Source organism: Vigna umbellata, chromosome 8 (assembly GCF_029865625.1).
Source record: "Vigna umbellata cultivar VRB3 chromosome 8, Vumbellata_1.0, whole genome shotgun sequence".
NCBI lineage: Eukaryota > Viridiplantae > Streptophyta > Magnoliopsida > Fabales > Fabaceae > Vigna > Vigna umbellata.
Window position 1 is genome coordinate 46,251,995 of NC_142172.1, and position 27,915 is coordinate 46,279,909.

At 30.5% G+C, this 27,915-nt stretch overlaps 2 protein-coding genes across 8 annotated transcripts; both read left to right on the forward strand.

The window, feature by feature from the left end:
• The first annotated feature begins 8,468 nt into the window (after positions 1–8,468).
• Positions 8,469–13,307, forward strand: LOC124849191 (putative protein phosphatase 2C 15). 7 transcript variants are annotated; one of them, XM_088096347.1, is made up of 10 exons: positions 8,469–8,636; positions 9,252–9,318; positions 9,713–10,113; positions 10,290–10,461; positions 10,593–10,746; positions 10,830–10,893; positions 11,052–11,159; positions 11,273–11,398; positions 11,530–11,765; positions 12,652–13,307. In XM_088096347.1, the coding sequence occupies exons 3-10, from the start codon at positions 9,904–9,906 to the stop codon at positions 12,875–12,877; spliced, it is 1,296 nt and encodes a 431-aa protein (XP_087952473.1). In that variant the 5' UTR covers positions 8,469–8,636; positions 9,252–9,318; positions 9,713–9,903; the 3' UTR covers positions 12,878–13,307. The 7 variants fall into 7 exon arrangements, with proteins under 7 accessions (XP_087952473.1, XP_087952472.1, XP_087952475.1 ...); XM_088096346.1 differs by having other exon boundaries at positions 9,742–10,113; XM_088096349.1 differs by having other exon boundaries at positions 9,747–10,113.
• A 4,867-nt stretch (positions 13,308–18,174) lies between these two features.
• Positions 18,175–20,604, forward strand: LOC148194830 (LEAF RUST 10 DISEASE-RESISTANCE LOCUS RECEPTOR-LIKE PROTEIN KINASE-like 2.5). Its single transcript, XM_088096352.1, has 3 exons — positions 18,175–18,889; positions 19,126–19,161; positions 19,410–20,604. The coding sequence occupies exons 1-3, from the start codon at positions 18,175–18,177 to the stop codon at positions 20,519–20,521; spliced, it is 1,863 nt and encodes a 620-aa protein (XP_087952478.1). The 3' UTR covers positions 20,522–20,604.
• The last annotated feature ends 7,311 nt before the right edge of the window (positions 20,605–27,915 follow it).

Sequence of the window (27,915 nt, forward strand, 5' to 3'; positions counted from 1 at the left end):
CTGTACTGTTCAATAGATATATGCTATTTAAAAGGGTAGGACCAAGGAGTGCCAAGCAGTGGTTGTGTTCCCTGTACATTTACCAAACTGGCCTCTAATTATGGGCCCATGAAAGCCCATCCTTCTGAAGGCTTATCCATTACAGTTTTCTTTGTTAAAGCACGAACAATGAAATATCGACAGGACAAAAAGTACCAACTTTGATAAAAAAAAAGGCGAAGAAGAAAAGAAAAAACAAAAGAAAAGCATGAGCAGTGATCCAAGACTTCTTGGTCTGGGAATCCAGACTGAGATCTCAGGGTGTTTAACGTTGCCGAGGATTAATAGTATATTCAACTTGGACAATGTGTCCTTCGAATTCTACAAAACTTTGTTTCTTCACAATTATTCGAAGACGCTCTTGTCTCGCCTTAACTTTATCCAGGAGCTTTCATTTTCACTAATATTAAGAAAACATAATTTAACATCTAATGTTCACTGAAATAATTGACTGAAATAAGGAATTTAGATTTAATGTCTGATAATATTGTGAATGGAATTGTGAAATACATAATTTGATATGCAAATAATATGAATGCGAACAGAAATAAAAGTTATCCTGGAAAGCACTACGCATGTGATGAGTATATATATTAGTACAAGTTTTCCATGGGCCAAATGGAACATGGAAAAACATAATGGACAGCGATGTTTAGGATAATAAAGAAATTATAGGGTTGAATTGATGTGCTTAAATATTTCACACTGTTGCATGATGCTACAACACAAAGCGATGAGTTTTCCAAGTTGGCAATTTGTTGTTTTATGATAACCATACAATCTGAAAGTCACTTTCAGAAAGTTGCACATAACTACTGAATGATACAGCTTTTCTCCCCAACTACTACTTTTAATCCAAATTCTTAGATATATTATCCATGGGCCAAGAAACGCATCTTAAATGCATGTTTCATTGTCACCCCCAACTGCTTGCATCACACTAGCCACATAAAAAAATGCCCCACTCTAATGCTCATACCTACGTACATTTGAGTCAACCGTATCCTTAAACGCTCTGAAAGACTACATGTAGGAGCGAATTCACCGAGAACATTCTTAATTCTCCAACACTTTATTTTTGTTAAGTCTATCGAGGAAGAAGTTCACCAAGAAGATACAAACAACAATGAGATATGAGTCCAATTACATAAGAGATTGATACCACTCTTTACCTAAAACCTTAAGGTAATGGGTTAATGAGTCTTTCATCTTTATGTAGTGCTCTACTTTCTCATTTCTATCCAATGTGAGACTTAAACTTACACTTTGATTCCCAACAATCTCCCCCTCAAGGGTGAGTCCCTTCCACATAGGTACACTCTCCCTCCAGCAGAAGCATTTCCACCAACCACAACCACGAATAGCCCTTTACAACTACGATTCATCTCAATGGGCTTACATATGAATACTCTTTGCCAGGAAGACTTTCGATATAGGGACCATTATACTCGTCTGAATTGGTCACCAAGACAAAATGACTAACAAGAGTTTGGATAACTCCAATTTAAATCTATTCAAAGAAGCAAACTTGGTGTGAGATGATGCACATGGAAAGCCGAACGAAGGAAGGAAGAATTTATGAGGGAGTTTGTTGGGATAAACTTAAATTTTAGGGTTTTATTAATAATTTTGTTTAAATCTTATTTTATTAGTTTTGGGTCTAGTACTATTTAATTTGATTTTGATAAAGATAAAATAGGGATAAGTAGTTATGATTTTCTATTTGTTTAGGTACAATATTATTTTACGATAGAGTAAGTATTGTAAGATAGTTGATATTTTATTTTCAGTTTTTATTTTTATTTCCGTAATATTGTAAGTGTCACGACTATTTAAAGCTCTTCAATTATCAATAAATAACAGAATCTTTTTTAGGAAAATATCTGACTGTGTGTAACTGTGAGATTTTCGTAATAGTGGTATCAGAGCTGATAATTTGTTTTGGTGACCGGCTCAGACGATTATAATGGTCCCTATACCGAAAGTCTTCCTGACAAAGGGTATTCAGGTAAGCAAGTCCAGTTAAGATGATCGGTCGTTGGAAAGGGTTACTCGTGGATGTGGTTGGTTGGGAATGATTATGCTGGAGGAAAAGTGTACCTATGCAGAAGGGACTCATCTTGAGGTTGGGAATAGTTATGCTGGAGAGAAAGTAGAACACGGTATAAAGATGAAAGATTCAATAACTTATTGTCTTAAGATTTTGGATAGAGGATAATGTCAATGTCTTATGTGATTGAACTCATATCTCATTAGTGTTTGTATTTTCTTGATGAACTTTTTCTCGATAAATTCAACAGTTTTTATAGTATAAATCTGACAACCTTGACACTTTAAGTGAAAATGTACTGCTGTAAAAAAGTTGAGATGCATTAAATATTGTATAAATATATGGTTTAATAAACAATAAGTGGAACAATTTAAAATATTCAAGTGATAATTCCTTTTGAAGTGTTTATGCAAGTGGATGGTTGTCTTGAGTGCAGTGACAAGTATAATCATATTAATTTCTTTTAAAGGTTTGGCAGCTCTGCCTGCTCGACAAAAACAACAAAAACAGTGATAAGTACTGATGGCCTACTACTTGGGTTAATGTGTCACCCTTGTAACAATATACTTCTGTTTACACATTATGCACTAGAGAACTTGGATGAATATGAAGGGAAAAATCATATTAATTTGAAAGCTTCACACAGAAAATAAACAAGTAAAGCAATTTCAGTAATTGCAACTAATATTATTATTTCTCCACTAGTTTAATTATTAAAGTTCTATTGAAGTGGGGAATATTTTTCATAAGATAAAAACTAATGACAAAAAGACAAGGTAGAGTTGGTTTATTTTTTGTCCAACATTGTAATTTGTTTCTTCCTATTTCAGATCTACTAGCTATAGCGATGTTAATAGAGATACTAATTAAGGGTATTGGTACTTGTGAAATTTGATTAAAGTTAATCTGACTTATTGAGCATTGGATACCTATTTAGAGTTAGATGAATAGGTTGTAGCTGAATATTAGTAATAAAATTAGGGGAAGGAACAATGATTACTCATGCAATCACGTGCTGCCTCATCTCTATTATTGGCCTGAATTGCATGACATTTTTCTCAAATTCTAAATTAGTATGCGTAATGATTTATATATATAGGCAGTAATCTCTTAATACAGGTTTTAGGCTTCATGCAGCAGCTACATATTGCATGGATAGTTTCAACAACGCACAATTTATTTTAACAACACAATTTGGCCTCTAAATAATAAATATTTGTTATTTCAGTAGGCCAGTCGACTTTTAATCTTCTCAATATTTTATTACCAAACAACCTTTTTTTGCTTCTTCAGCCAATCTCATCTTTGAAAGGCATTTATCCAACCTTAGAAGTATTTTTACCCTCTCGAATTATTATGAAATTAATTAAGTTATAATCTTTTTATACACGTTAACACTTATCACTGAACATGTATTTTAAGTTTTCACAGTGTTGGCTTAGATTTTAGTCACTTGTTTGGTGTTCAAATAGGCCATGCAGTATTATTTTTGTTTTTGCTATATTATCATTTCACCAATTCAAAATTACAGTTGTTTTTATCTAAGTACATATTTATAGAAAAACATTAACTATTATATATTTATAAATTGAAATACCTTTATATAATGTAATATTTTTATAAAATTTAACGTTTTAATATATATTAATAAAATCTTATGACGAGAAACACATTACAAACGTTATTTTAATTCTACAAAATAATTACATTTTTAATAAATATAAATTATTTAAAAATTTATTCTTTTGAAACGAAAAGAACATTATTTCTTAATGATTTCAAAGATATTTTGTATTGTTATTAGTAAAATATATATTATTTTTTTACATATAAGATACAAAGTTGATTAAAAGATAACTTAAATTTTGTAGAGATAAGAAAAAAAATTAAATATTGAATTTTTAGAAAATATTCTTAAAATACATCTTTCATTTATCGGATTATGTAATCCACGTGTTAGTTATATAGTGGTGTGTTATGTCACACACATTATTGCTGGAATATATACTACTATTTTAAAATATTTATGTGTATAATATTAGGATATATTTATGATACATACGAGGAATTAGTGTAATAATTACATTAAAAATGTAAAATTTAATTCAGTTATTTGAATAATGTAGTAACTAAAAATCAATTATGACGATACTCATACCAATATATATACAATCATTCTATTTATATAACAAATATATTGTTCTTGTGCCATAAATGGTAATAATTCATGTTAATTTAATATTCTATAATTAGTGATGATTTTAAAGATTATTTTAGAAAAATAATATAATTATTAACAAATTTCAAAATAATAAGTAAATTGATTACTATTTTTAATTTAGAATTAGTACTATAAAAGGACACAAAATTAGTGAATGAGGAGAAATTTGATTTAAAATTAGTAGTTACACATGTGTTCCGAAAAATAATACGAATTTTATTGCTGCACTACGCCTTCATGGGATTTTGAAATTGATTGCAACATTTTCGGAATGATATGATGCATGACTAGTCACTTATTGCTTTATCTGATTAGTTCTTTCTATTTTTAACGTATTTATTATTCATGTATATAATTGAAAGTATATTTCTCTTCTACTAATTCTTACTGTTTTCAAACTTATGATTAAATTTTGATTTCATTCTCTTATTGTGTCTGATTTCAAATGAAATTTTATTTATTAAAGTAGTGGAACTAGTTCAAGTGCGCCTGTAAATAACATGATGTACAATGTTATTCTTTGTCTAAACATATTGAAGAGTGAAACTTGCATTATTTGTATTATTATAAATTACGAAGATTTTTATCGTGGTTCTTTTGTTTGGTTTTGTTTCTTAAAGTGAGATTTCTTTTAGTGAAAGAGATATAACTCTTGTTTATAAATAAATGTTGGTAACTTGTGTTGTTTATGATAATTTTAGGTTATACTCAGTGTTCTTTACTTTTACAAGTTTCAGGTGATGTTTATCTTCTTAGTGTTGGTCAACTTGTTTGGAAAGGTGTTATAGAATTCAATCATGTTTGGATACTCAATTCTCACTAAATCTCATTTTCTCAAATGTTGTTTGTTAAGTGTACAACTAAATCATTTTTTCTTTAATAAATGATAACGTTGTCATTGATGTTGTCAACTAATACTATTAAACAATAACAATATTAATGTTGTTAAAATATTAGCTAACAAAATGGAAAAGTTAAAACTAACCATGACTCACCTCCAGAATAAGAAATTAATTTATAATAAATTAGTTTTTATAAAAAGTTATATAATTAGGGTTACTCAAATAAAATAATAAATGTAATAAAAGAAGATAAAGATTAATCAGAATAATTATATAAAAAATAAATAAAATTAGAAAAACATAAAAAGAGATAAAAATAACAATAAAGAAAATATATTGATTTTACTTTTTTTCAATATAGGATTCATCATTTGTTATATAAAGAATATTGTCTTAAATTTACAATTAATAGATGTAAATTCTCAATTAATTTGTCGATGTTTTTACTATTAAACAAAGTGTGTTATCAATTAAAAACAATAATTTTGTAGATTAATAATAGTAAATTTAACCAAAATACATTATCAATTAAATATTATACTATATGTTATCATGTCTTTTATACCAAGTAAAATACTAATTAATTAAAGTAAATTATTGATTAATACTTATTAAAGTTTTCATTTTTAATTAAAGTAGATTCTCAATATTGGCAAATTCTCATTTACATTTAATCAAAATAAATTATTAATTAACATTAAAAGTCGTGAGACTTGTATGATACATGTTATATAAAGGCTTAATTACCTACTTAGTCCCCATGTTAGGAGGTAATTTTCTGTTTAGTACCCAGTTTTAAAAGTGTAGGCATTTGGTACCTATGTTTTTTGAAATTTGTATCAATTCAATCCTATCAGTTAACGGCGTTATTATTGATGCGAGAAATTAAGGACGTTAATGATAGCCTGGGTGGAATAGCTATCAAATGTTTGAATGCATCTTCATTAACGTCCTTAATTTCTCGCATCAATTATAACGCCGTTAATTGGATAGGATTGAATTGATACAAATTTCAAAACATAGGTACCAAATGCCTACATTTTTAAAACCGGGTACTAAACAGAAAATTACCTCATAACATGGGGACTAAGTAGGTAATTAAGCCTTATATAAATTTAACACTATACTAACTTGTTACTAACTTTTGATTGAGAGAAAAAAAACATATAAAAATTAAATCACACTAATAATAAAAAAAATAATCAACCAATTATTACATTATAACCTCATTCGTTAAAAATTACAATAAAATCAATTAAAAGGCTTAGCATTCCATGACACATAAAAATGATATAAAAATAGAAGATGAGAAGGTGAAAACATAAAAAATGGTGGAGAACAACATATATATTATTGATGATCACCAGAATATCTGCTATACATGCATGTACTATTGTCTTAATACTAATAACACACAAAATTTAAGCAATATTGAAGACTCATAAAATTATATCCACATGATGTCTATCTTCACTTAAAACCACCTAGATCAATTCAACCTTTTATTTAAAACTAAATTCGCATTATATAATTAATTATAACATAGAAAAAGAAAAGAGAAAATGTTTGGAGGATTTGAGCAACTAAATTTGAGAGGGGTGAACTTTTTTTATCATTGCATGACTCAAGATATTACAGGAGAAAGTAATATTATTTTATGTTTAATTACAAAAATAATTATATGTTTTTTTTAATTTTTTACTGTTTACAATTTCATATTTAATATAATTTTATTAATTTGAATTTTCTCATTTTAAATAATAAATCACATTTCATAATAACAATAATAATAATAATTTTATTTAAACTAACAATTTATTTGAATTTAATTTCTTTCGAATTCATTCTATTTCAATATAATTGTATTCTTTTTAATTTTTTTTATTTTAAATAATAATTCATATTTCATTTTAACATAATTTATCATTAATATATTTTATTTTAATTTATTTTAATAACTAAAGATAAAATAATAATATTCTAATTATAATAATTAAAATATTTTTTAATTTATTAAATTCACCACATCATTTTTAGCCTCTAGCAAATTTTTCTCTTAAATTTCTTAAATTTTTATTATTTTTTAAAATCCAAATAACTTCAATTTCATATATCTTTTTTTCCACTCAAATTTATTTCTTATGTCCATGTTTTTAGAAACAAACAAACCTAAATATAATATTAAAAAAAATACTCCAACGTTTATTTAATCAAATCAGAACTATAATCATACAAAAAATTAAAAAAATAAAACATATTAGTACCATGAGATAAACTTGAACAATTATGAATATTAATATCTATATATTTAAAAGATAAGATAATACTATATATTAAATAGATAAAGTCATCTTAAAAAATATTAGTATTAAAAATATTTATATCAGATTTAAAAAGATAAAATAATATTACAATAAAAGTATTTGTATTATGGAGATATATTTCTATATTTGAAAAGGCAAAAAGAAAAGAGAACTTTGCAAAATACCATCAACACCCTTTCACTTATTAAGTTCGTGTCCCATTTTTTTAATGTTAAAAAATATATATCTCAGTCCAACTTTAAAATCCAACCATGCTTTCTAGATGCAACACCTAAAATCCCTATTTGTCACCCCTTAATTTAAATATAACATGCATTGCTTTAATCGCTTGTTTAATTTATTAAAATTAAACATATTAAATATTAAATTACCAAATCTAGTTAGAAAATTACACATAAATATTTAATTAAAATAGTTTAAAAAATTAACATTTATCTTGATAATAGATAATAGATATAAAATAATAATTACAAGCATGTAGATCAACTATAGTGTATCTGGTATGTTCGAGTAATAAATATTTTTATATATTACATATTTTGGAAATTAATTTCCGATGTATATTATAATAATTTTTTATTTAAACAATCTGCAATACATTATATAAGTTGTTTCAATATTAAGCAACAATCTATATAGTTAATTAAAAGTCAGAATTATTTATAATTATTTTAACTATTAAAAAAAGGGACTATTGAATTGAGTGAAGAAGAGGGTAGAGTTGAGAAATAAGAGGAAATGTGGTCCAGTGTGAGGTGTGTGCAAGGCAAAGCAATGCAAAGCTGCAGCGCACTTTCTCTCTCAACCAAACAAACAACAAGGCATCGTTGTCGACATCATTGCGATCCCAGAAACAAATGCAAACCCTTACAACACGTGTCCCTTTCGATTCACGAATTTCCATACTCACATTTCTTTATTTATTTCACCTCCCAACCAGTTTTTTTTTTCTTGCAAACAATTTTGGGTGGTCCCCACCATCTTCCTCTCCCGGATTTTTTTTTTAATCTGTATACTTTCACCAAGTCTGCTTCTTTGTTTCTTTCCTCAATTTAATTTCCCTTATCTTCTAGTTGTTCTTGTCATAATCCAAGGAGATAGATAATCAAACTCATTCACTCTTTCCCTTCGTTTGTGACGGAAATTGGTCTCCTGCTTAGGTTGTATGTCCATCTCAATTTCACACTTGCCTGCTACAACATGTTTTTCCAGTTGTCACTACTTCTTCACCGTATTTTACTCGTTTTTTTTTAGAAAGTAGAAAGAAAAAAAAGGGGTTACATTTTTTTTTGTGTATATTTTTTTCCCTCTGAGGGAAGGAAAGAGAGAAAGAAAGTTTATAGATACCGACATTTATGAAACAGAATGTGGGTGTTTGCAAGCAAGGCTTTATAAGTCAGTAAAGCCACTTTCTTCTTTCCATGAAAAATAGCTTGATCCCGTGCAACCACGCCAGCAGCATCTGCTTTATTGTTATTCTTTTTGGTTCTGGGGTGGAATCTACATATAAAAGTTGAAATCTTTGTTTCATTTCTTGGTGGTGGAAAATTGTTCTCCGAACTGATTTAGTGTTAGGTTGGTCGTAAGGTTTTTTATGCTTTTTTTTGTTTCTTATTTCTTTAAAGTGAATAACTCTCTCTCTCTAAGAATTGGGTGCTTCTATTTGTTTAATGGAAGATCATATATGGGTTTGCATTATTGGGTTTAACAGTTCATACCTAGTCACCAATACGCGTTTCGCATACGTATTGAAATATTTCTTTCTTCTCTTCTAGTTTGCTTGGTGTAGCAGTCTTATCTGATCTGGTTTTGCGCGTGGTGGACATCCAGACATTCACCCTGGTAATTCAGCTACTTTGTCGTCTACTTTTTAAGGTTGTAAATTGTTCTATGTTTTGGGTACGAACCCAGCAACAAGTTTTCCCTGTTTTTTTTTAAAGAAAAAAGTAATTCAAGCTCGTGGTTCATAAAGCTCAGTACAGGTCAAGATTTAATAAACAGCCTGCGATTTCAACTGCAGGTCGAGACTTTTTTGAGTCCGCCACAACAATTGTGGTTGCAGTTTCCTGCAATTGTGATTGCTATTGTGGTTGCTTTTGTCTGCAATTTCCCGTATTCGTACATTAAAACCTTGGTAGATGTCAAAACTGGGTCATACTTGCATGATGCATTGTTAAAAGTTGCTTTAGCACTTTGGATTTACATGCTTTATTTGCTTGTTTTTGGGGATGAGTAGGTAATTGTTGATCTTTGCGATGAATGTAGATCAGGCTGGGATAAAGTTTATATTGCCAAGAAGTGTTTACTCGTAGGAGGAGTGTTTTATGCTTGGAGGTCTAATATGCTTGCGAGAGTGAGGGCCTTTTGATTTCGAGTAATTGGTTGAGAGAAAAAGGGAAAGCTGAAGGTTCTTTGGTGGGGCAAGATATGGCCTCTGGTGAAGGGAGGCGGCGTCATCACGATCTTGTGCCTCTTGCCGCATTGCTCAAGAGAGAGATGAAGAGTGAGAAGATGGAAAAGCCTACTGTGAGGTTTGGACATGCAGCTCAGTCCAAGAAAGGGGAGGATTACTTTCTTATTAAGACAGATTGTCAGCGAGTGCCCGGGAACCCTTCATCATCCTTTTCTGTATTTGCGGTATTGTTCAACTTTTCTGCTTCTGATTATATTTTGCTCTGCTTGTTCTAATTGAAATTTAGCTTTACTTTTTAGTCTTGGGCTGTGGCAACAGTCCTTTCGGACTAAAATGAGTGTCCTTTTGGACGGAAGCACATCATCCTATGAGATGGTCACTCATTTCTTCTGGTTCACAGATCTTTGATGGGCATAATGGAAATGCTGCTGCTATTTTTACTAGGGAGAATTTGTTAAATCACGTGTTGAGTGCTCTTCCTCGTGGGCTTGGGCGAGATGAGTGGTTGCATGCTTTACCCAGGGCATTGGTTGCGGGTTTCGTTAAGACCGACAAGGAGTTTCAGAGCCGAGGTGTGGACTTTACCTTTTATTCTTTCACTTTTGGTGGTAGTATAGTTATTCATTCATATTGGGAGGGTTGAAATACGGAACAAGGGAATCCGTTTTACTGATTATCTGAGCCCTCATTTGGTTTTGTCTAGGAGAAACTTCTGGAACCACAGCCACGTTTGTAATAGTGGATAGGTGGACTGTTACTGTTGCATCTGTTGGAGATTCCCGTTGTGTACTAGATGCCCAGGGTGGTGCTATTTCCTCCTTAACTGTTGATCACAGACTTGAAGAGAATATTGAAGAGTATGTTTTTATCCCTTAAGGCCTAATTAGTTTGCTTATTATTTTTTTAATGCTTTTTGTTACAAGTTACTCTGTATGCACAGGAGGGAACGTGTAACTGCTAGTGGAGGTGAAGTTGGGAGACTTAGCATAGTTGGTGGTGCAGAGGTGAGCATATTTAGTTGTACTTATATTTATTTTTTCATCCTAAAATGGAAGAAAGGAGAAATCTTCCATTTCTCCCATGCCCCCTTTTCAGCATCTAATTTAGGGAGTTTTGAATTTTGCTTATCCTTGTTTTGAAGTATAGTTCTGAACCATTACAGATTGGTCCCCTTCGATGCTGGCCAGGGGGTCTATGCCTTTCTAGGTCAATTGGAGACATGGATGTTGGAGAGTTCATTGTTCCCATACCATATGTCAAACAAGTGAAGGTATAATTTGTTTCCAGATAATTTCATTTTCTTTATGTCAGATATTACAATGCCTATGCAGCCAGTGAGGTCTTTGTTCAGGATAAAAGCTTACTCTTTGTGATGGATTATAGCTATCAAAGGCTGGTGGGAGGCTTATAATTGCTTCTGATGGCATATGGGATGCTCTATCATCAGAAATGGCTGCAAAATCTTGTCGAGGTTTGCCTGCGGAACTTGCAGCTATGCAGGTTGTCAAGGTAGTATGCACTACATTGCTATCCGTAGTTTAACCAAATCAGCATGTCTTCTGGCTTGTGATTGACATTAGCATAGTGTTACAGAGTTTGCATTTCTTCTCACTTGTATATACATTTCAACTGTTATTCAGGAAGCACTACGAACGAGAGGATTAAAGGATGATACAACTTGCATAGTAGTTGACATAATCCCACCTGATAATGAATTGCCACCAACACCTCCCCCCCAAAAGCGGAACAAGCTGAGAGATCTTCTTTCCTTCAGGAAGAGATCCCGTGGTTCTGCAAGTAAGCTATCAAAAAAGCTTTCAGCTATAAATATAGTGGAGGAACTGTTTGAAGAAGGATCGGCAATGCTTGCTGAAAGGTAATCCGTCGTTCTCTTTCGTAGGAAAAATTATTCAATTGAGGAAAATGAGAAAATTTCATGAAGGTTACTTGCATTTTTGTTTTCCATATTTATTATGTCATTAAAAGTAGGGGTGTATTACTGACTGGTAAGTGATATGCTGGGATAGTTTGTGAGATACGTGCAGGCATTAAGGATTCTTCTGACAGCCATTTGTTTATTTAATTGATCTTGTTCAGATCAACTTGGATTTTTCTTCATCTAACATTAATGGACTTGTCTCTGCGCGCATTAAGTTTGCTCCCCAACAAAAAGCGCAAACATTAAGGATCTTCAATGTTATGCATTGCCATTTATGAATATCACCCATGGCTATAGACTCTGTTTCAATTCGAGTAGGTTTTCATATAGGATTAGAGTTTGTTGGACATGATTTTGAAGATAAGAACTTATGATAGGAAGGTGTTCAAATTCTGTTTACACACTGTATGTTACTATTTAAAACAGTATTTCCCTCATAAATATTTATATCTGTCATATCCAAATTCTGTTTTGACAGTGTTACTATTAGAAACAGTATTTCCCTCATAAATATTTATATCAGCACCCTTCTTGATCAAACGAACTAAAATTTTATCTTTATTTTCAGTGTTACAGTACATTATATAGTTTAATCAGTTTACGATGTGCCGATAAATATATGTACATTATAGTTCTCTCTTAATTGATACGATATCCACTAGGGATCTACGTGACCCAATTTCAATGTGTTGTGTAGCTATGAGTTTGTTCTTGGTGGAAGTATTTTCCTGGTTTGCTTATGGAGTTATTAGAATTGCTGAATCACAAATTCTATCTTATTCTTTGAAATGCTTTGACATCAGTTAGTATGCCTTGCTTGCAGATTAGGAAATGATGACAACTTGAACACGGGGCAATCAACATCTGGTATTTTTGTTTGTGCTGTTTGTCAAGTTGATCTTGCTCCAAGTGAGGGCATTTCTGTCCACGCCGGTTCAATTTTCTCCACCAGCTCCAAACCCTGGCAAGGTCCCTTTCTTTGTTCTGATTGCCGTGATAAGAAGGATGCCATGGAAGGAAAACGTCCAAGTGGAGTTAAGGTCTCATAGGCTCAAAATTGGGGTCTTATTCTAGAATTCTTTATGCTACCTTTCACATTTTTTGTATTAACGATTTTTATAGCAAATTAATTGATTGAATCTCACTTGAAGTAGCGACAGATGTATATGTAATATCCGCAAATTCATCTAAAATGGGTATTGCGTTCGAGTAGTAAACCATGGCTGGGAGAGTGCCTGGAAGGGTTTTTGGGCGGCTGAAGATTCTTCACCTCTGATTCATCCTTAGATTTGGAAGGTTAAAATCGGTGCCTGGTAAATTCTTTTGTATAGTAGTTAATGTACCCACAAAAGTGGTTGTCATCTTCATCTTCTATGAAGCATTGCGTGCTTTGTACAAATTTCCATCACCTTTCCAACCCTTGGGGATTGAAACGCTTTCAAAAATTAATCCATCCAAATTCACGTCAGCAATTTTTTATTTAGTGGCAGAAATGCTATGATTCATCTAAATGTCTGCCACGAAATACTTTTTTACAGCATCTGGCACAAAACACACGATCACTTCAATTTAAAGTTCGTACGAACAGCTTCCATGGTCGAAGACAAATAACAAAGTCATAATGTATCCAGAAAAACCATTTACAGGCTAGAATTAGTTCATTCAAAATGTTTGTGGACCAATGAGCACAGTATCTTTTTGGCCCACTACGTTTTGATAGCATTATTTCGGTACAATAGTTTACGTCTACTTTTTGAAAACCAAGTCACAAAAGAATTCAAAAACTACCAAAAAATGGTCGAAGCTCAACGTGATTAGAAGATAAAAATGTTAAAAAGTGACAGCGGAAGAGAATAAACCTGAATAAAAGTTCAATCGTTTTGGTTAAGAAGTTATTGCACATGGTGGATGGTTTCGTACTCACCACAAAAGAGTTCTATGGAAGGAAAAAAAGAACTACGTGATGAGAGTTTTCTGAAAAGAAGTTACCAAAGCGCAACATTGTTGTATATTTGCTCCACAGATTAGAAATGAAGCACGTTGCTTCAAGAAATTGAACGGAAAACGTGGTGGGTCACATTCTTCATTATTGGAGTAATAAAGATGATCCCATAACCGAAAACATGTTTGTCATCTACCTATTTTTCTCCAAGTATTTGATGCTCTCTTCCCAAGTCAACTTCTGAATCAAATGCACATTTTAGAAGGGGTCATACATGACAAGACAGAACTTCATTCTAAAAAAAATTGGAAATTTGGGAAGTTGATTTGTTGTGCTTCATTCGTGTAAAATTATCTCATCAATGAACGTACTGTAAATTGTCACCAAACTAGCATTTATGCACCCTTTCTTGAATCACAAGAAAAAAAAACATGCAATAGGCTGCGTATGCGTTATACATTGTTTGCTTTGATCTTTTTTTTCTTCTGTATTGTGCGGTGGAAGAGATGTAAATGTTAAGAAGTGTTGGGTCTACCGAATAGGAGGTTTATCCGGGAGACACAATACTAATGAGATATGAGCCCAATCATATAAAGAATTGACATCACTCTCTTCCAAAAACCTTAGGGCAAGAGGTTAACGAGTCTTTCATCTTTATATAGTACTGATCAATCCCTTATATGGTTGGGCTCAAATGTCATTCGTGTCTTTCCGGTGAACCTCCTCCTAGATAGACCCAATATATAGTGGTATGGTTTATCTTGGTGACCGGCTTAAAAGAGTATAATTTTTCTTATATCGAAAGTCTTCTTCTAGGTAAGTGAGGTACGAAAGGCTACTTGTAGTTGTGGTTGGTTGGGAATGCTTCCGTTGAAAGGGGAATGTACCTATGTGGAAATGACTCATCATTGAGGGAGAGATTGTTGGAAATTTTAAGGGTAAGTCTAAGTCTAAACCCCACATTAGATAAAAATGAGAAAGTAGAGCATTATATAAAAATGAAAAACTCATTAACTCATTGTCTTAAGGTTTTGAGTAGAGAGTGATGTCAATTTCTTATAAGGATTGATTCATTTTTAACTTGGACATATGATAAACTAAACACTTTCATTCAAATTTTTTTTATTAACTATTTATTTCTAATCTATTAATGCTTTAAGTGTAAACATATATTAGAGATATATTTGAGGAAACCAACCTATAAACTAGTTGCTAGTTGTTAAGCTCCTATCTTATAAATTTTGAACTCATGAATTAGCTTATCTTAAAAGTGTTGGTAAATTAAACCATAAAATAGTTGATAAAATTAGCTGATAAACTAGTTGGCCAATGAAAATACCATAAGTTTCATTATACAATTAACATTTTCAAGAAAAGAATATTATTATTTAATTATAATTTTAGATTTTTCTAAAAGTGATTAACTTCTTGTTAAAATTTTTTATTTTTTTTTATTTTTTATTTGAATAAATCATTTTTATCGGATTAGTTCTCTAATGAGTATTAATTAAATTTAATTATTAATTTTCAAAAGTTATTTTTTGTCTGTCATTTCAAAATACTATTTTTTTATAATTTCTATTGAGTGTAATTTTCATATATTATCATGTAATAAGGAATTGGTTACTTCAATTTGTAATATTAAGTTTTTTGTACTTTAATTGCATAAAAAATTAAAAGCTAACCCAACAAATAATGAAAATGGTAAGTTAATTAATTGTGGTTACAAAATAAAAAACAAATATGTCATAATAAATAAAAGGATAAAACATAATAAAAATATAATCAAATATAAATCATAATAATAAAAGAAAATTATAAAAAAAATAAAATTAAAGAGTACAGACTATAAGCTATCTAATGTGGTTTAAAACTTATAAGCCACCCTCTCCTAAAATTGGCTATTTTAAGTATCTTATCAAACAATATTCTCAAACTATATTATAAATTAGTTAATTAAGTTGGCAGTCAGTTAGTCATTAGCAAATACATTGTAGATAATGTATACTAAAGGCATGTTTGGCACTAAAGGCATGTTTGGCAATTAGTCACTATTAGTTAATTACTAGTTGATGAATTTGTAACTTATAAATTCCGAAATGATAAGTTTATTGTTTTAAAAATATTTAATAAATTTATTCATAAACTAGTTGATAAATATTAAAAGATATAATATATGATTACATAAGTTTTACTATACAAATGAAATTTGTGTTGTCTAGATAAAAATATTTTATGTAATTATTAATTTAAATTTCTTTAAAATAATTAAATTCTTATGAAATTATAATTATATACTTTTTTTTTATATTTTATGTTGTGCATACTTTTTATTTTATTTTATTTGAACAAAGTCATTTTTATTTAAACAAAGTAATTCTTAAATATCATTATATAATTATAGACTGAAATATTAGTTATTTAAAAAGTAAACTAACAAATACTAAAATTCGTGTAATAAATAAGTTTGTATAAAATTGATTAAATAATAATAGGTAAAAAGAATTCAGATAATCAAAGATGATTCAAGTATGAGGGGGCAGGAATAGAAAAAAAAAGTAATACAAATTATTTTGAGTCAACTAAATTTATAAATTCTTTTAAACATATCAATGTTGTGTGTTTGTTTTTATTTAAGTCCGGTTGACGAGGATTGAAAAGTGAAAAAGATAACGGGGAGGATGTAGAGAAATGGGGGAGGGATCACTTCAATTCTGTATGTTTGATTCTCTCTCTCTTTTTTCTATCCTGGGTTTATATTAATTATTCAAAACTGTTTTTGTATCTTTGAGTATTTTGAGAAGTTTTTATTATGTAGAGAGATTTGCTTGATAAATTTTTAAAGACATTTATCATTCACATTTAAGAAAATTAATTTAAATTGTGTTCTTATTAGATTCTCCAACACTACCTATGCAAAGAAAGTTTATACTTTTATAAATTTAACCTTAACTTATTTAAATAAATATAATATAATAATAATAATACTAATAATGAATATATTTTAAATAATAATAATAAAACTAATAAGCATTTTAAATAATAAATAATAATATAAATAGGTAAAATATATAAAATAATAAAATTACAAGATAATAATAATATTAAAAAATAATAATAATTTAAATAAATTTATAATATCATGAATAATAATAATTTCAAATATAAAAATTATTACTTAATGTTATTTAAACTAATTATCCAAAATTTATTTCATTTTAACTTAATTTATATTAATTACATTTTATTTTAATTTTCTCTATGAGTAAGAGTAAAATAATAATTATTTACTTTTATTAATTAAATTTTTTTAATCTATCAAACTCATTACATTATTTAATAAATTTAATAAATTTTTCTTTATTTTTTCTTTAATCCAAATAACTTTTACGTATTTTTCTTCTTAATCAAATTCACCTTTTTCAAATCAGTATTTAAAAACAATATAAGTTAAGCCTATCATGTAAACTATGTTGACAAGATATATTAAAAATTACCATAAAAATAATTATTTTAAATATTTTAAGTACTAATTAAAATAGAATAAATAATAATTAAAATATATGCTGATGTTTGAATATGTAAAGGTAGTGTGTTTAAATAATTATTTGCATATGAATTTCGATTAGTCTTAATTGAAGGTAAGAAGTTAAATTATATTCACGTAAGATGTTTTTTAGGGACTCAAAATTTGAATTTGAGCGAAAAAAAAAGTAAGAAAAATATTTACAAGTTTGTCGTGGCAGTGGAAATATGTACGAAGGTGCAAATTGAGAGATGCAGACAAGATTTTATATGTATCAGAAAGGATAAGACTTTTGGTTGATTGTCGTCGATATCCCTTTAAATGATGTTAAAGATTGATAGGTTTGATACTGTTAATTATACATAATTATGAAGATAAGAATATACAATAAGAAAAAGGTGTTATTTCGTATTTAAGGGGTTGAGATCAAGAAATCAATCTAGGAAATAAACAAAAAAAACATGCATAAGTTAGAATAAACACAAGAAAAACAAGTAACAGATAAAAAAAAACAAGTAACAGAAAAAAAACATGCATATGAATTTTTCGGAAGAGTCAATTCCAGTCCTGTGTTTGTGTGAATATGCTGTATAAAATCAATGGGAGAAATTGACTGGAAAGCTGAGCCAGGTTTCATTGTTGTAATTATGAAGACATTAACTTTTTTTTCCAAGTCTTCCATGCTCATCTTCCAAGTCAACTTGCCAATCAAAGACGTTCTTTAGATTAGTTGATTCATGACATGTATATATTGTGAATGGGGTGTGACTATGCAAGATTAAGAACACTAAGCATAACATCATTCATACTGTTAAGAGATTTCATCACTTGTTCCTTAAAATATTGTTTTACCAGCTACTAGCAATTGGGAATTTGGTATGGCTATCGTATATTTGTTCAACTTCCTCTTGTTTTATCACCTTCTACTCATCCTATGTGCTGGTTATGGATATGGACACCAAGGTTGTCCACGCTCCTTTACTTGTGGCAATCTTAGGTCTTTCCATTACCCTTTTACCAAGGCAGAACAACCAGACTGTGGCTTGATACCCATACATGATTGTGATAATCCTCGATCAATCCAAAAGTTGATCCAGCTGGAGAACAATGGAAAATACTTTGTGCTTACAGGCATCATTCAGCAGGATGGGATTTCAATTTCGGATGAAGATTTGCACCGGCGTTTACAAAACAACATCTGTGACACTTTGAATAATAGCTACAGTCTTCAATCCCATTCTCCTTTATACTCTTATTATATAAAATATAATGTGACACTGTTCCGATGCAAACATGACCTCAATATGAAACCCCCACCACATTATTTTAATCACTCCTGCACTCAGTATGGTTATGATATCTATTATGACAGCCTTTCCTTACCAAAGAATGATGAAGCTCATAAACTTTTCTCATCCTGCTCAGTTCTTCACTTAGCAAAAAGGGACAAGACCGATACCACAGACATTCTATCGTTTTTATCTGCTCAGATGGTTGTTCAAGTAGTATTATCTAAGGATTGTGACGAGTGCTATAATCTCAGAGAAGGTCAATGTCGTCTTGACCGCGATCATCAGTTCTACTGTCACAAAGGTACGGTTACATTTAAAAACGCTCGAGATCCATTCACGTTCATAATTGCTGAAAGCCTGATGTCTTCTTCACTCATGTAAAATTATCTTGTGAATCTGCCCATACAACAACTATAAAAAGCGCTTATTAAATCATCAAAAAATAAATACAAAAGGCTGCATTAGAAAATGTTTGGAATTAATTGGTTTAAATAAATTATTTGCTTTGATTTGTTCTATCTCTCTTCTCTTGTGCAGAAAAATCCCGAAAGAAGATGCCGGTAGTGGCAACAGGTAGAACACTAAATACTCGATTATCATTTTGTTTGGATCGACCACAGTCTACAAATTAATAATTCTGTAAAACTGGCTGTTCTTTTTATCATACACGAGCCAACATGCAGGCACAAGTATAACTTCTAGGCATATTTGTTACATTTGTTTTCCAACAAAAAGCAAAAAGTTAGTCCAGTTCATCAAAAGAAATGATAGATCATTAATTTTGCTTGACATTTTCTTTTTATATTGAATAAAATTTGCAGCTTCCGCCTTGGTAGTAGCTGGAGTCGTGGTTTTACTGATGGTCCTGGCTTGCTGCTTCAGGACAAATATCATCTCTGCTATTACTCTTTTGTTTCCAAGGGATCCAACCCATCGGATTATTGAGGGGTTTCTGAAGGAGCACGGACCCCTTCCTACGGCGAGGTATAGTTATTCGGAGGTTAAGAAAATGACAAACTCTTTCAGAAACAAATTAGGCCAAGGGGGATTCGGTAGTGTATATAAAGGGAAATTACACGACAGACATGTTGCGGTGAAGATTTTAAATAGATCAGAAGGCAATGGAGAAGAATTCATCAATGAAGTGGCAAGTATCAGCAGGACTTCACATGTTAACGTTGTCAGGCTTTTGGGGTTTTGTTTGGATAAGTCTAAACGGGCTCTAATATACGAGTTTATGTCTAATGGATCTCTAGATAAGTTTATATATGATGACAAAAGTTCAATGCGGGCTTCTTGCCAATTGGATTACGAAATACTATATGATATTGCAATTGGCATTGCACGTGGATTAGAGTACTTACACAGAGGTTGCAACACTAGAATTTTGCATTTTGACATAAAACCTCACAACATATTACTAGATGACGATTTCTGCCCAAAAATATCAGATTTTGGACTTGCAAAACTATGTCCAAGAAAAGAAAGTGCTGTGTCAATATTTGGTGCAAGAGGAACTGCAGGGTATATTGCTCCAGAAGTATTTTCCAGAAACTTTGGTGCAGTGTCGCATAAATCAGACGTCTACAGTTATGGAATGATGGTCATAGAAATGGCTGGAATGAAACATAATTTTAAGGCTAAAGTAAACTGTTCGAGTGAAATATATTTTCCTCAGTGGATTTACAATTTTCTTGAATCAGATCAAGAGCTTCGTTTAGAAAATATGATAAATGAAAATGATGACAAAATATTGAGAAAAATGTCAATAGTAGGTTTATGGTGCATCCAAACCTATCCTTCAACTCGTCCAGCCATAAGTAGAGTAGTGGAAATGTTAGAAAGTAAAGTTGAGTTACTGCAAATCCCACCCAGACCATTTTTATCAGATCCTTCAACTTCTCCAGTCAACTTGTCAGGTGACACATTATAATTTGTGAGAATTTTAATATGTAACATATATTACATTACATTACACTAATTCCTGTATGATTTGCTTTTAGTTTCGCTAATAAATTTATGAGTACCTGTGTTGTGTGTTTGGCTTAATATAAGAATTTTATAGTTTTCTTACAAAAGTTGATAGTTTTTTTTTTTTGTACAAAATCCAACTATAAATATTTTTATTTAGTTTTACTTCTTAAATTGACGACTACTTTTTGTGTTGTTGTTTTTGCTTATTATAACAATTTTGGCAGTTTTGTAGACTTCATTTTTGTTTTTCCAAAGCAACATTGTTTCCTTCCTCCGCACAATTTTATTTTACAAGGATAAACACTTTTAGATAAAATTATTAGAAGTGTAAAAGTAGATTCAGATTTATGAGTTAACTCATCTCACCATGATTTCAAGTGAGGTCGGGTTAATAACTGTTTTTTTTTAATGTGAAGTAAGATAAATACAACTCAAATAATCTACATAAACTTTTTTGAACAACAATAGATTAATAAATAGTCAACCATTAATTAGTCTTGATTTTAACATAATAAATAAATAGATTGGATCAACTCATTTTAAATATTGAAATAAATGTATAAAATAAGTTATAAATAAAATATTCTTAAATAAAACCAATTGTCTGTAATTGAATTGTTTAGCTTTTACCCTCCATCTTAAAACTATTTTCCATCTATTATGAGATTATATATAATATTATAGTTATTTTTTAAAAAGAAAAATTTCAGTATTTACTACAAAATTTCATATATGTTTTTTTTTTCGAAATTTTTACTTTTTAGTCTTTCTATTAAAGGATAAAGTGACTTTATCAATTAAATAATTTCTGATATTTGTTGCAATTAAGTATTCTAATTTTTAAAAATTATTCAATTAGATGATTTTCGAAACGTTATATATCTTCTTACATGTCACGTGTATAATAATAGGTAGAATCAACTTAATTTAAAATGAATCTTATCTTTTAAATATTTAAGTTTTATCGCTCATCAATTAAAAACATAAGTCTTGTCACTAGAAGACTTGAATTGTGTGATAATAGGTAGAATTTAGATAAGTCCTGTCTATCAAACCTAGAAAAATATGTTATAATTTGTGAAAATCTTATATATTAAGAATAAGATTTATTTTAATAAAAAATATAATACAAATGTTAATCAATAAATAAAATTTTTTATTTCGTATAAATATTGAAAGATTTTATAACAATTTAAAATAAATAAATACGTCATATAAAACAAATTTGTCAAATAATATAACAAATCCTAATACAATTAAGTAAAACAAAATAATCATCAATCTAAAAAATAAATTATAAACCCAAAGTAGAGAATTAGGGATATAGATTGCACGTCATAAGTTCCTCAAACCACTTAAAAGTGAAATTAAATTGCACGTCCAAAATTCAATATACTTTGTGATTTTTTTTTTCGTCGTAATAATACTTTTTAAAAATAATTTGACACCACTGAAATTAATTTCTGACACATCATTATTAAACTTTAACACAATGTTTTCAAAACATGTGCGCACCCGACTTCACTTCATGCTGATGATCATGGCTACAAAGAGAGGCATTTAAAAGGCTGTATCTCATTTTCAATTCCCTTTCATCTACTTGTCCATGTTCTATTCAACAGCTTTAAATTTCTTGTCACTTTGTCTAAATATCTATTCAACGCGTTTTGTAGCAATCAGTTCTACATTTAGGCTAAACGACAGCCATTAACAAATGCTCAGCAAAATATCAAACCTGCAAATCGGTATTAGTCAAGAAAGATAATGATTTTCTTTTCTAAAATATTCAATGTTGTTCTTTTCTAAGTTTTGATAAACTTCTTTTATTTTCGAGTATTCTTATGGGTTTATAAATTTTGTTCTAAAATTAAGAGAAATTTTGGCCAAAATAACATATTTGTAGTACTAGAATTGTTTTCTCGTAATAATGCATATGATGTCAAAAATTATCTGAAGGTGAGATAATTCATATGACCTTAATAGAAACATAATACATGCGGCAAGATGTTTAGGCCAAATATTATAAACTATAAATAAATAATAAATAAAACTATACTTTATGTGAATTTATATAAACAAACTATACGAGAAAAATGTGAACGAAGTGGTATCCGCATTCAATTATCATAAATTTTAGTTTATACTTATTTAGTTATTGGTGTTTTAGTCAATGTAATTGCATATGAGATTCATTGTGTCAATATTTTTTCTTGTATATGAACATAAAAAAATACTTATTTATTTTATGAATTGAGCTTATCCGACTAATTAAAATTTCGATTTTGTGAATATAATCGTAGAGCGATTGAATTGATTTGTTTTGTTGATCTTTAATGTTTATTAACATTAATGAAAGTGTAACTTTTATATTTTTCCATTTTAATAGGAAATAATTAGTTTATTATATATCAAACATCCATAATATTTGATAATTATTAATTACAAAAATATATAATTGTTAAAATATATATTTAATGAACAAATTAATATAAGAAACAATTTAAAAACATGTCTTATAAAAGGCACAAATAGATTTCTCATAAAATGTCACATAGAAAGATGGGGATAGTAAGCATCCTAGAAAATCATACATATACCAATTACCTAAAGATTGAATTTGTTGATATACACAAGCAGCAGCCTATCGAATCAGATTCTATTTAATCAATCTATCCTAAATTGGTCCAAGAGCTTTGTTGGATTGATTACGTGGAATTCTCGTTTTTATTACTTAATAAAACATAAAATAATATTTATAAGAAATTAAATCACAATTTATATAAAACTATTTTTCTGCCGTCATTTTCGAAGTCAACTGCGTCTCAATTACTTCAAAAATGATGATAACTCGTGGACACTTCGAAAAACAACATGCAACACAAATTATTAGGCATGGTGTTCTTAATTATAAACTCTTGAAGTTCGTCACCACCTCCACTTAGAAAAGGGGATTTTCTCATGTTCCATGCATTGAATGCGTTTAATCTAATAGTATTTTTGTCACAGCTTCTGCTGATTGTTTCACCAAACTAGCATTTATGCACCTTTCTTGAATCACAAGAAAAAAAAAACATACAATAGGCTGCGTATGCGTTATACATTGTTTCCTTTTATCTTTTTTTTTTCTTCTTATTGTGTATTGTGCGGTGGAAGAGATGTAAATGCTAAAAAGTGTTAGGTCTACCGAAGAGAAGATTTATCTGGGAGACACAATACTAATGAGATGTGAGTTCAATCATATAAGGAATTGACATCACTCTCTACCCAAAACCTTAAGGCAATAGGTTAATGAGTCTTTCATTTTTATATAGTGTTGATCAATCCCTTATATGGTTGGGCTCAAATGTCATTCGTGTCTTCCCGATGAACCTCCTCCTACATAGACCCAATAGTGGTATGGTTTGTCTTGGTGACCGGCTTAAAAGAGTATAATTTTTCCTATTTCAAAAGTCTTCTTCTAGGTAAGTGAGGTACGAAAGGCTACTTGTGATTGTGGTTGGTTGAGAATGCTTCCGCTGGAAGGGAAATGTACCTTGCTATCTAATGTGGTTTAAAACTTATAAGCCACCCTCTCCTAAAATTGGCTATTTTAAGTATCTTATCAAACAATATTTTGTTGCTCAAACTATATTATAAATTAATTAATTAAGTTGGCAGTCAGTTAGTCATTAACAAATACATTGTAGATAATGTATACTAAAGGCATGTTTGGCAATTAGTCACTATTAGTTAATTACTAGTTGATGAATTTGTAACTTATAAATTCCGAAATGATAAGTTTATTGTTTTAAAAATATTTAATAAATTTATTCATAAACTAGTTGATAAATATTAAAAGATATAATATATGATTACATAAGTTTACTATACAAATGAAATTTGTGTTGTCTAGATAAAAATATTTTATGTAATTATTAATTTAAATTTCTTTAAAATAATTAAATTCTTATGAAATTATAATTATATACTTTTTTTTATATTTTATGTTGTGCATACTTTTTATTTTATTTTATTTGAACAAAGTCATTTTTATTTAAACAAAGTAATTCTTAAATATCGTTATATAATTATAGACTGAAATATTATTTATTTCATTCAATTTATAATGTTAATTATTTTTTATTTTGAATTATATTAAAAAATTAAAAAGTAAACTAACAAATACTAAAATTAGTGTAATAAATAAATTTGTATAAAATTGATTAAATAATAATAGGTAAAAAGAATTCAGATAATCAAAGATGATTCAAGTATGAGGGGGCAGGAATAGAAAAAAAAAAGTAATACAAATTATTTTGAGTCAACTAAATTTATAAATTCTTTTAAACATATCAATGTTGTGTGTTTGTTTTTATTTAAGTCCGGTTGACGAGGATTGAAAAGTGAAAAAAGATAACGTGGAGGATGTAGAGAAATGGGGGAGGGATCACTTGAATTCTGTATGTTTGATTCTCTTTCTCTTTTTTCTATCATGGGTTTATATTAATTATTCAAAACTGTTTTTGTATCTTTGAGTATTTTGAGAAGTTTTTATTATGTAGAGAGATTTGCTTGATAAATTTTTAAAGACATTTATTGTAACATCCCAAAATATAGTGATAACCATAATCAGAATTAATTACATTAATCATTAAAAGAGTGCAGTCTTTACAAAAAGATACGAGGTTCAAATCGTTGAACGGCTGAAAGTACAAAATGTAGTGTGGCCAACGGTATTCCACATCTAAGACTAAACAAAAATACTAACGACTACCACATGTCGAGCACTCTAGGACTCGACCTTAATCCCTACTTCAACCGGATCGACGTCTTCCAAAATTTCTTCTGCCAGCGCCTCTTCCAGCAGCTCACTTCCATCTGCTCCCATCCACATGGATGATCATCGCAAGAACAAGACGGACATACAAAGACAATCGACAACACAAAGAAGAGAACACAGGGTAAGCTCATGTAATTTAATTCATATAACCAACATACTTTAACCTATGTAATCAATCATACAATTCATACAACAATATATATATATATATAATTGTCCAAGCATATAATAACTCATCCAAATTCTCACAATTAACGACTGTCCGGACTGTATGAATCCATGTAACCGCAGGCGTTCATGCACCCGGGTGATGTAGTAACTGGAACCATCCATCAGCTGCCACCCGAGGTTAACCCTATCAGTCCAAAGTACTCAATAGGACTAGAGTCTCCTGCCATTCCCACGCATGACCTACTCCCCTCTGCATGAGGACGAGCACTCATGGAATATCAGGATGAATAGCCATCAGCGATTTTACCATGGTCATACTATACAACTTATCACATTTAGGTCATAGAGACGTTCCTCCTTGGAACACTCGTTCGAATTTCACAAACATTTATTCATCTCATATAATGTTCATCATTCAAAATCTTTCACTGTTATTTTTGTCTTTCAGTCCGAGTACGTAAATATTGAACTTTCAGCCCTCTTTATAACGAGGACAACCTTGAGGAACGAGACTGAAGAATTTACCCCGTTCCAAAATAAAGTAATACCGACTACCAGATAGATGAACGACCTGTGTTAACACGGTAGTCGACACTGTCAGTCGACACAGATGAATGGTCTGCATTACAAGGGTGCTCGACACGGTCGGTCGACACAGATGGATGATCTGTATTACCAAGGGTGCCCGACACTGTTGGTCGACACAAATGAAGGATATGTATTACAAGGATGCTCGACGCTATTGATCGACACAGATGGATGATCCGTATTACAAGGATGCTCGACACTGTCGGTCGACACAGATGGGTGATCTGTATTACCAAGGATGTTCGACACTGTCGGTCGACTCAGATGGATGATCTGTTATACAAGGATGCTCGACGCTGTTGATCGACACAGATGGATGATCCGTATTACAAGGATGCTCGACACTGTCGGTCGACACAGATGAATGATCTGTATTACCAAGGGTGTTCGACACTGTCGGTCGACACAAATGAAGGATATGTATTACAAGGATGCTCGACGCTATTGATCGACACAGCTCATTATGAGCTCTAAGTAAAAGACCTACATAGCTCATGCTCAACCAGAATCCTTCCCAAACGAAAGTATTCCAATTCAAAGAAGTTCACTAGAACACCAAACGGTCGAGAACCGTTTAATGTCGGACATACGTTATCATAAGGAAGTTGATATTCAAGTTTCACTTACATTCATTCGCTTCTAAACATGTATATTTCATATTCTCACGTATCACCCATATCATACATTTCAACCAACACATATCATATTCATCCAGTACAGCAACGTTCGATCATGCATACTCAACCAGCATACATCTCATACATTCAGTTCATATCATGTCTACATACAACATACAAGTATAAATTAAATTACTAAGCTTCCCTTACCTGGATCAGTAGTGAACGTCCTAAATTCAAGATTTTGGGTTCGTCCGCTAGCAGTTTTCTACCCTCAAAGGATCACTTAATTCTTCCAACCAGATCTAACCATGAAAACCAAGAAATACTAAGAACTTAATCCTTCATGCAACTAAAATCTGACTTCGCAGGAAACCGAAGAACGAACGTCTAAAGGGAGAGACTTACCAGTTTCAGAATTCAGATGTAATCGGTTCAAATTAAAGCTCACAGCGTTGGGAGTACTTCTATGGTTTCTGAAATGGAATCGGAGAAAGGTAGAATGAGTTACAGTAAAGAGAAGGAAGAAGGTTTCTAGAGAGAAGATGGAGGAATTTAAAAGATCAGATTTCTTGGAAAGATAGAGCATGCAGAGGAGAGTGGAGTGTTTTTCTGAAAATCCCAGTTTCTGGCTCCACAGTCGAGAACGAACGTCCCCTCTTCAGTCGACACCTGTTTTCCACTAACTGATTTCCTGTTCTCCTTCGCTTGACACCTGGCGTTCGTGGCTGAAGTGTCGCGCTCTCAGAGTGACACGCAAACTGCACTGCGTTCTCCACTCCAGACTCCATGCAGCGTGACACCTGGCGTCTGTTGGTGAAATATCCCGCTCTGCGGTCGCCATGTACGTTGTTGAAGTGTCTTGTTCTCCAGCTGCCACGCGTACTCCAGCGTACGTTATTTTCCAGGGTCTTACATTTATCATTCCCCTTTAAGAAAATTAATTTAAATTGTGTTCTTATTAGATTCTCCAACACTACCTATGCAAAGAAAGTTTATACTTTTATAAATTTAACCTTAACTTATTTAAACAAATATAATATAATAATAATACTAATAATGAATATATTTTAAATAATAATATAAATAGGTAAAATATATAAAATAATAAAATTACAAGATAATAATAATAATAAAAAATAATAATAATTTAAATAC

What these genes read in the sequence shown, in the direction of transcription:
- LOC148194830 (XM_088096352.1), top strand. Translation starts at nt 18,175, where the DNA reads ATGGCTATCGTATATTTGTTCAACTTCCTCTTGTTTTATCACCTTCTA. An exon ending in TCAGTTCTACTGTCACAAAG is followed by an intron (nt 18,890 to 19,125) that starts GTACGGTTACAT and finishes TCTCTTGTGCAG; the next exon opens with AAAAATCCCGAAAGAAGATG. An exon ending in GATGCCGGTAGTGGCAACAG is followed by an intron (nt 19,162 to 19,409) that starts GTAGAACACTAA and finishes TAAAATTTGCAG; the next exon opens with CTTCCGCCTTGGTAGTAGCT.
- LOC124849191 (XM_088096347.1), top strand. Translation starts at nt 9,904, where the DNA reads ATGGCCTCTGGTGAAGGGAGGCGGCGTCATCACGATCTTGTGCCTCTT. An exon ending in CATCCTTTTCTGTATTTGCG is followed by an intron (nt 10,114 to 10,289) that starts GTATTGTTCAAC and finishes TCTGGTTCACAG; the next exon opens with ATCTTTGATGGGCATAATGG. An exon ending in CTTGAAGAGAATATTGAAGA is followed by an intron (nt 10,747 to 10,829) that starts GTATGTTTTTAT and finishes CTGTATGCACAG; the next exon opens with GAGGGAACGTGTAACTGCTA.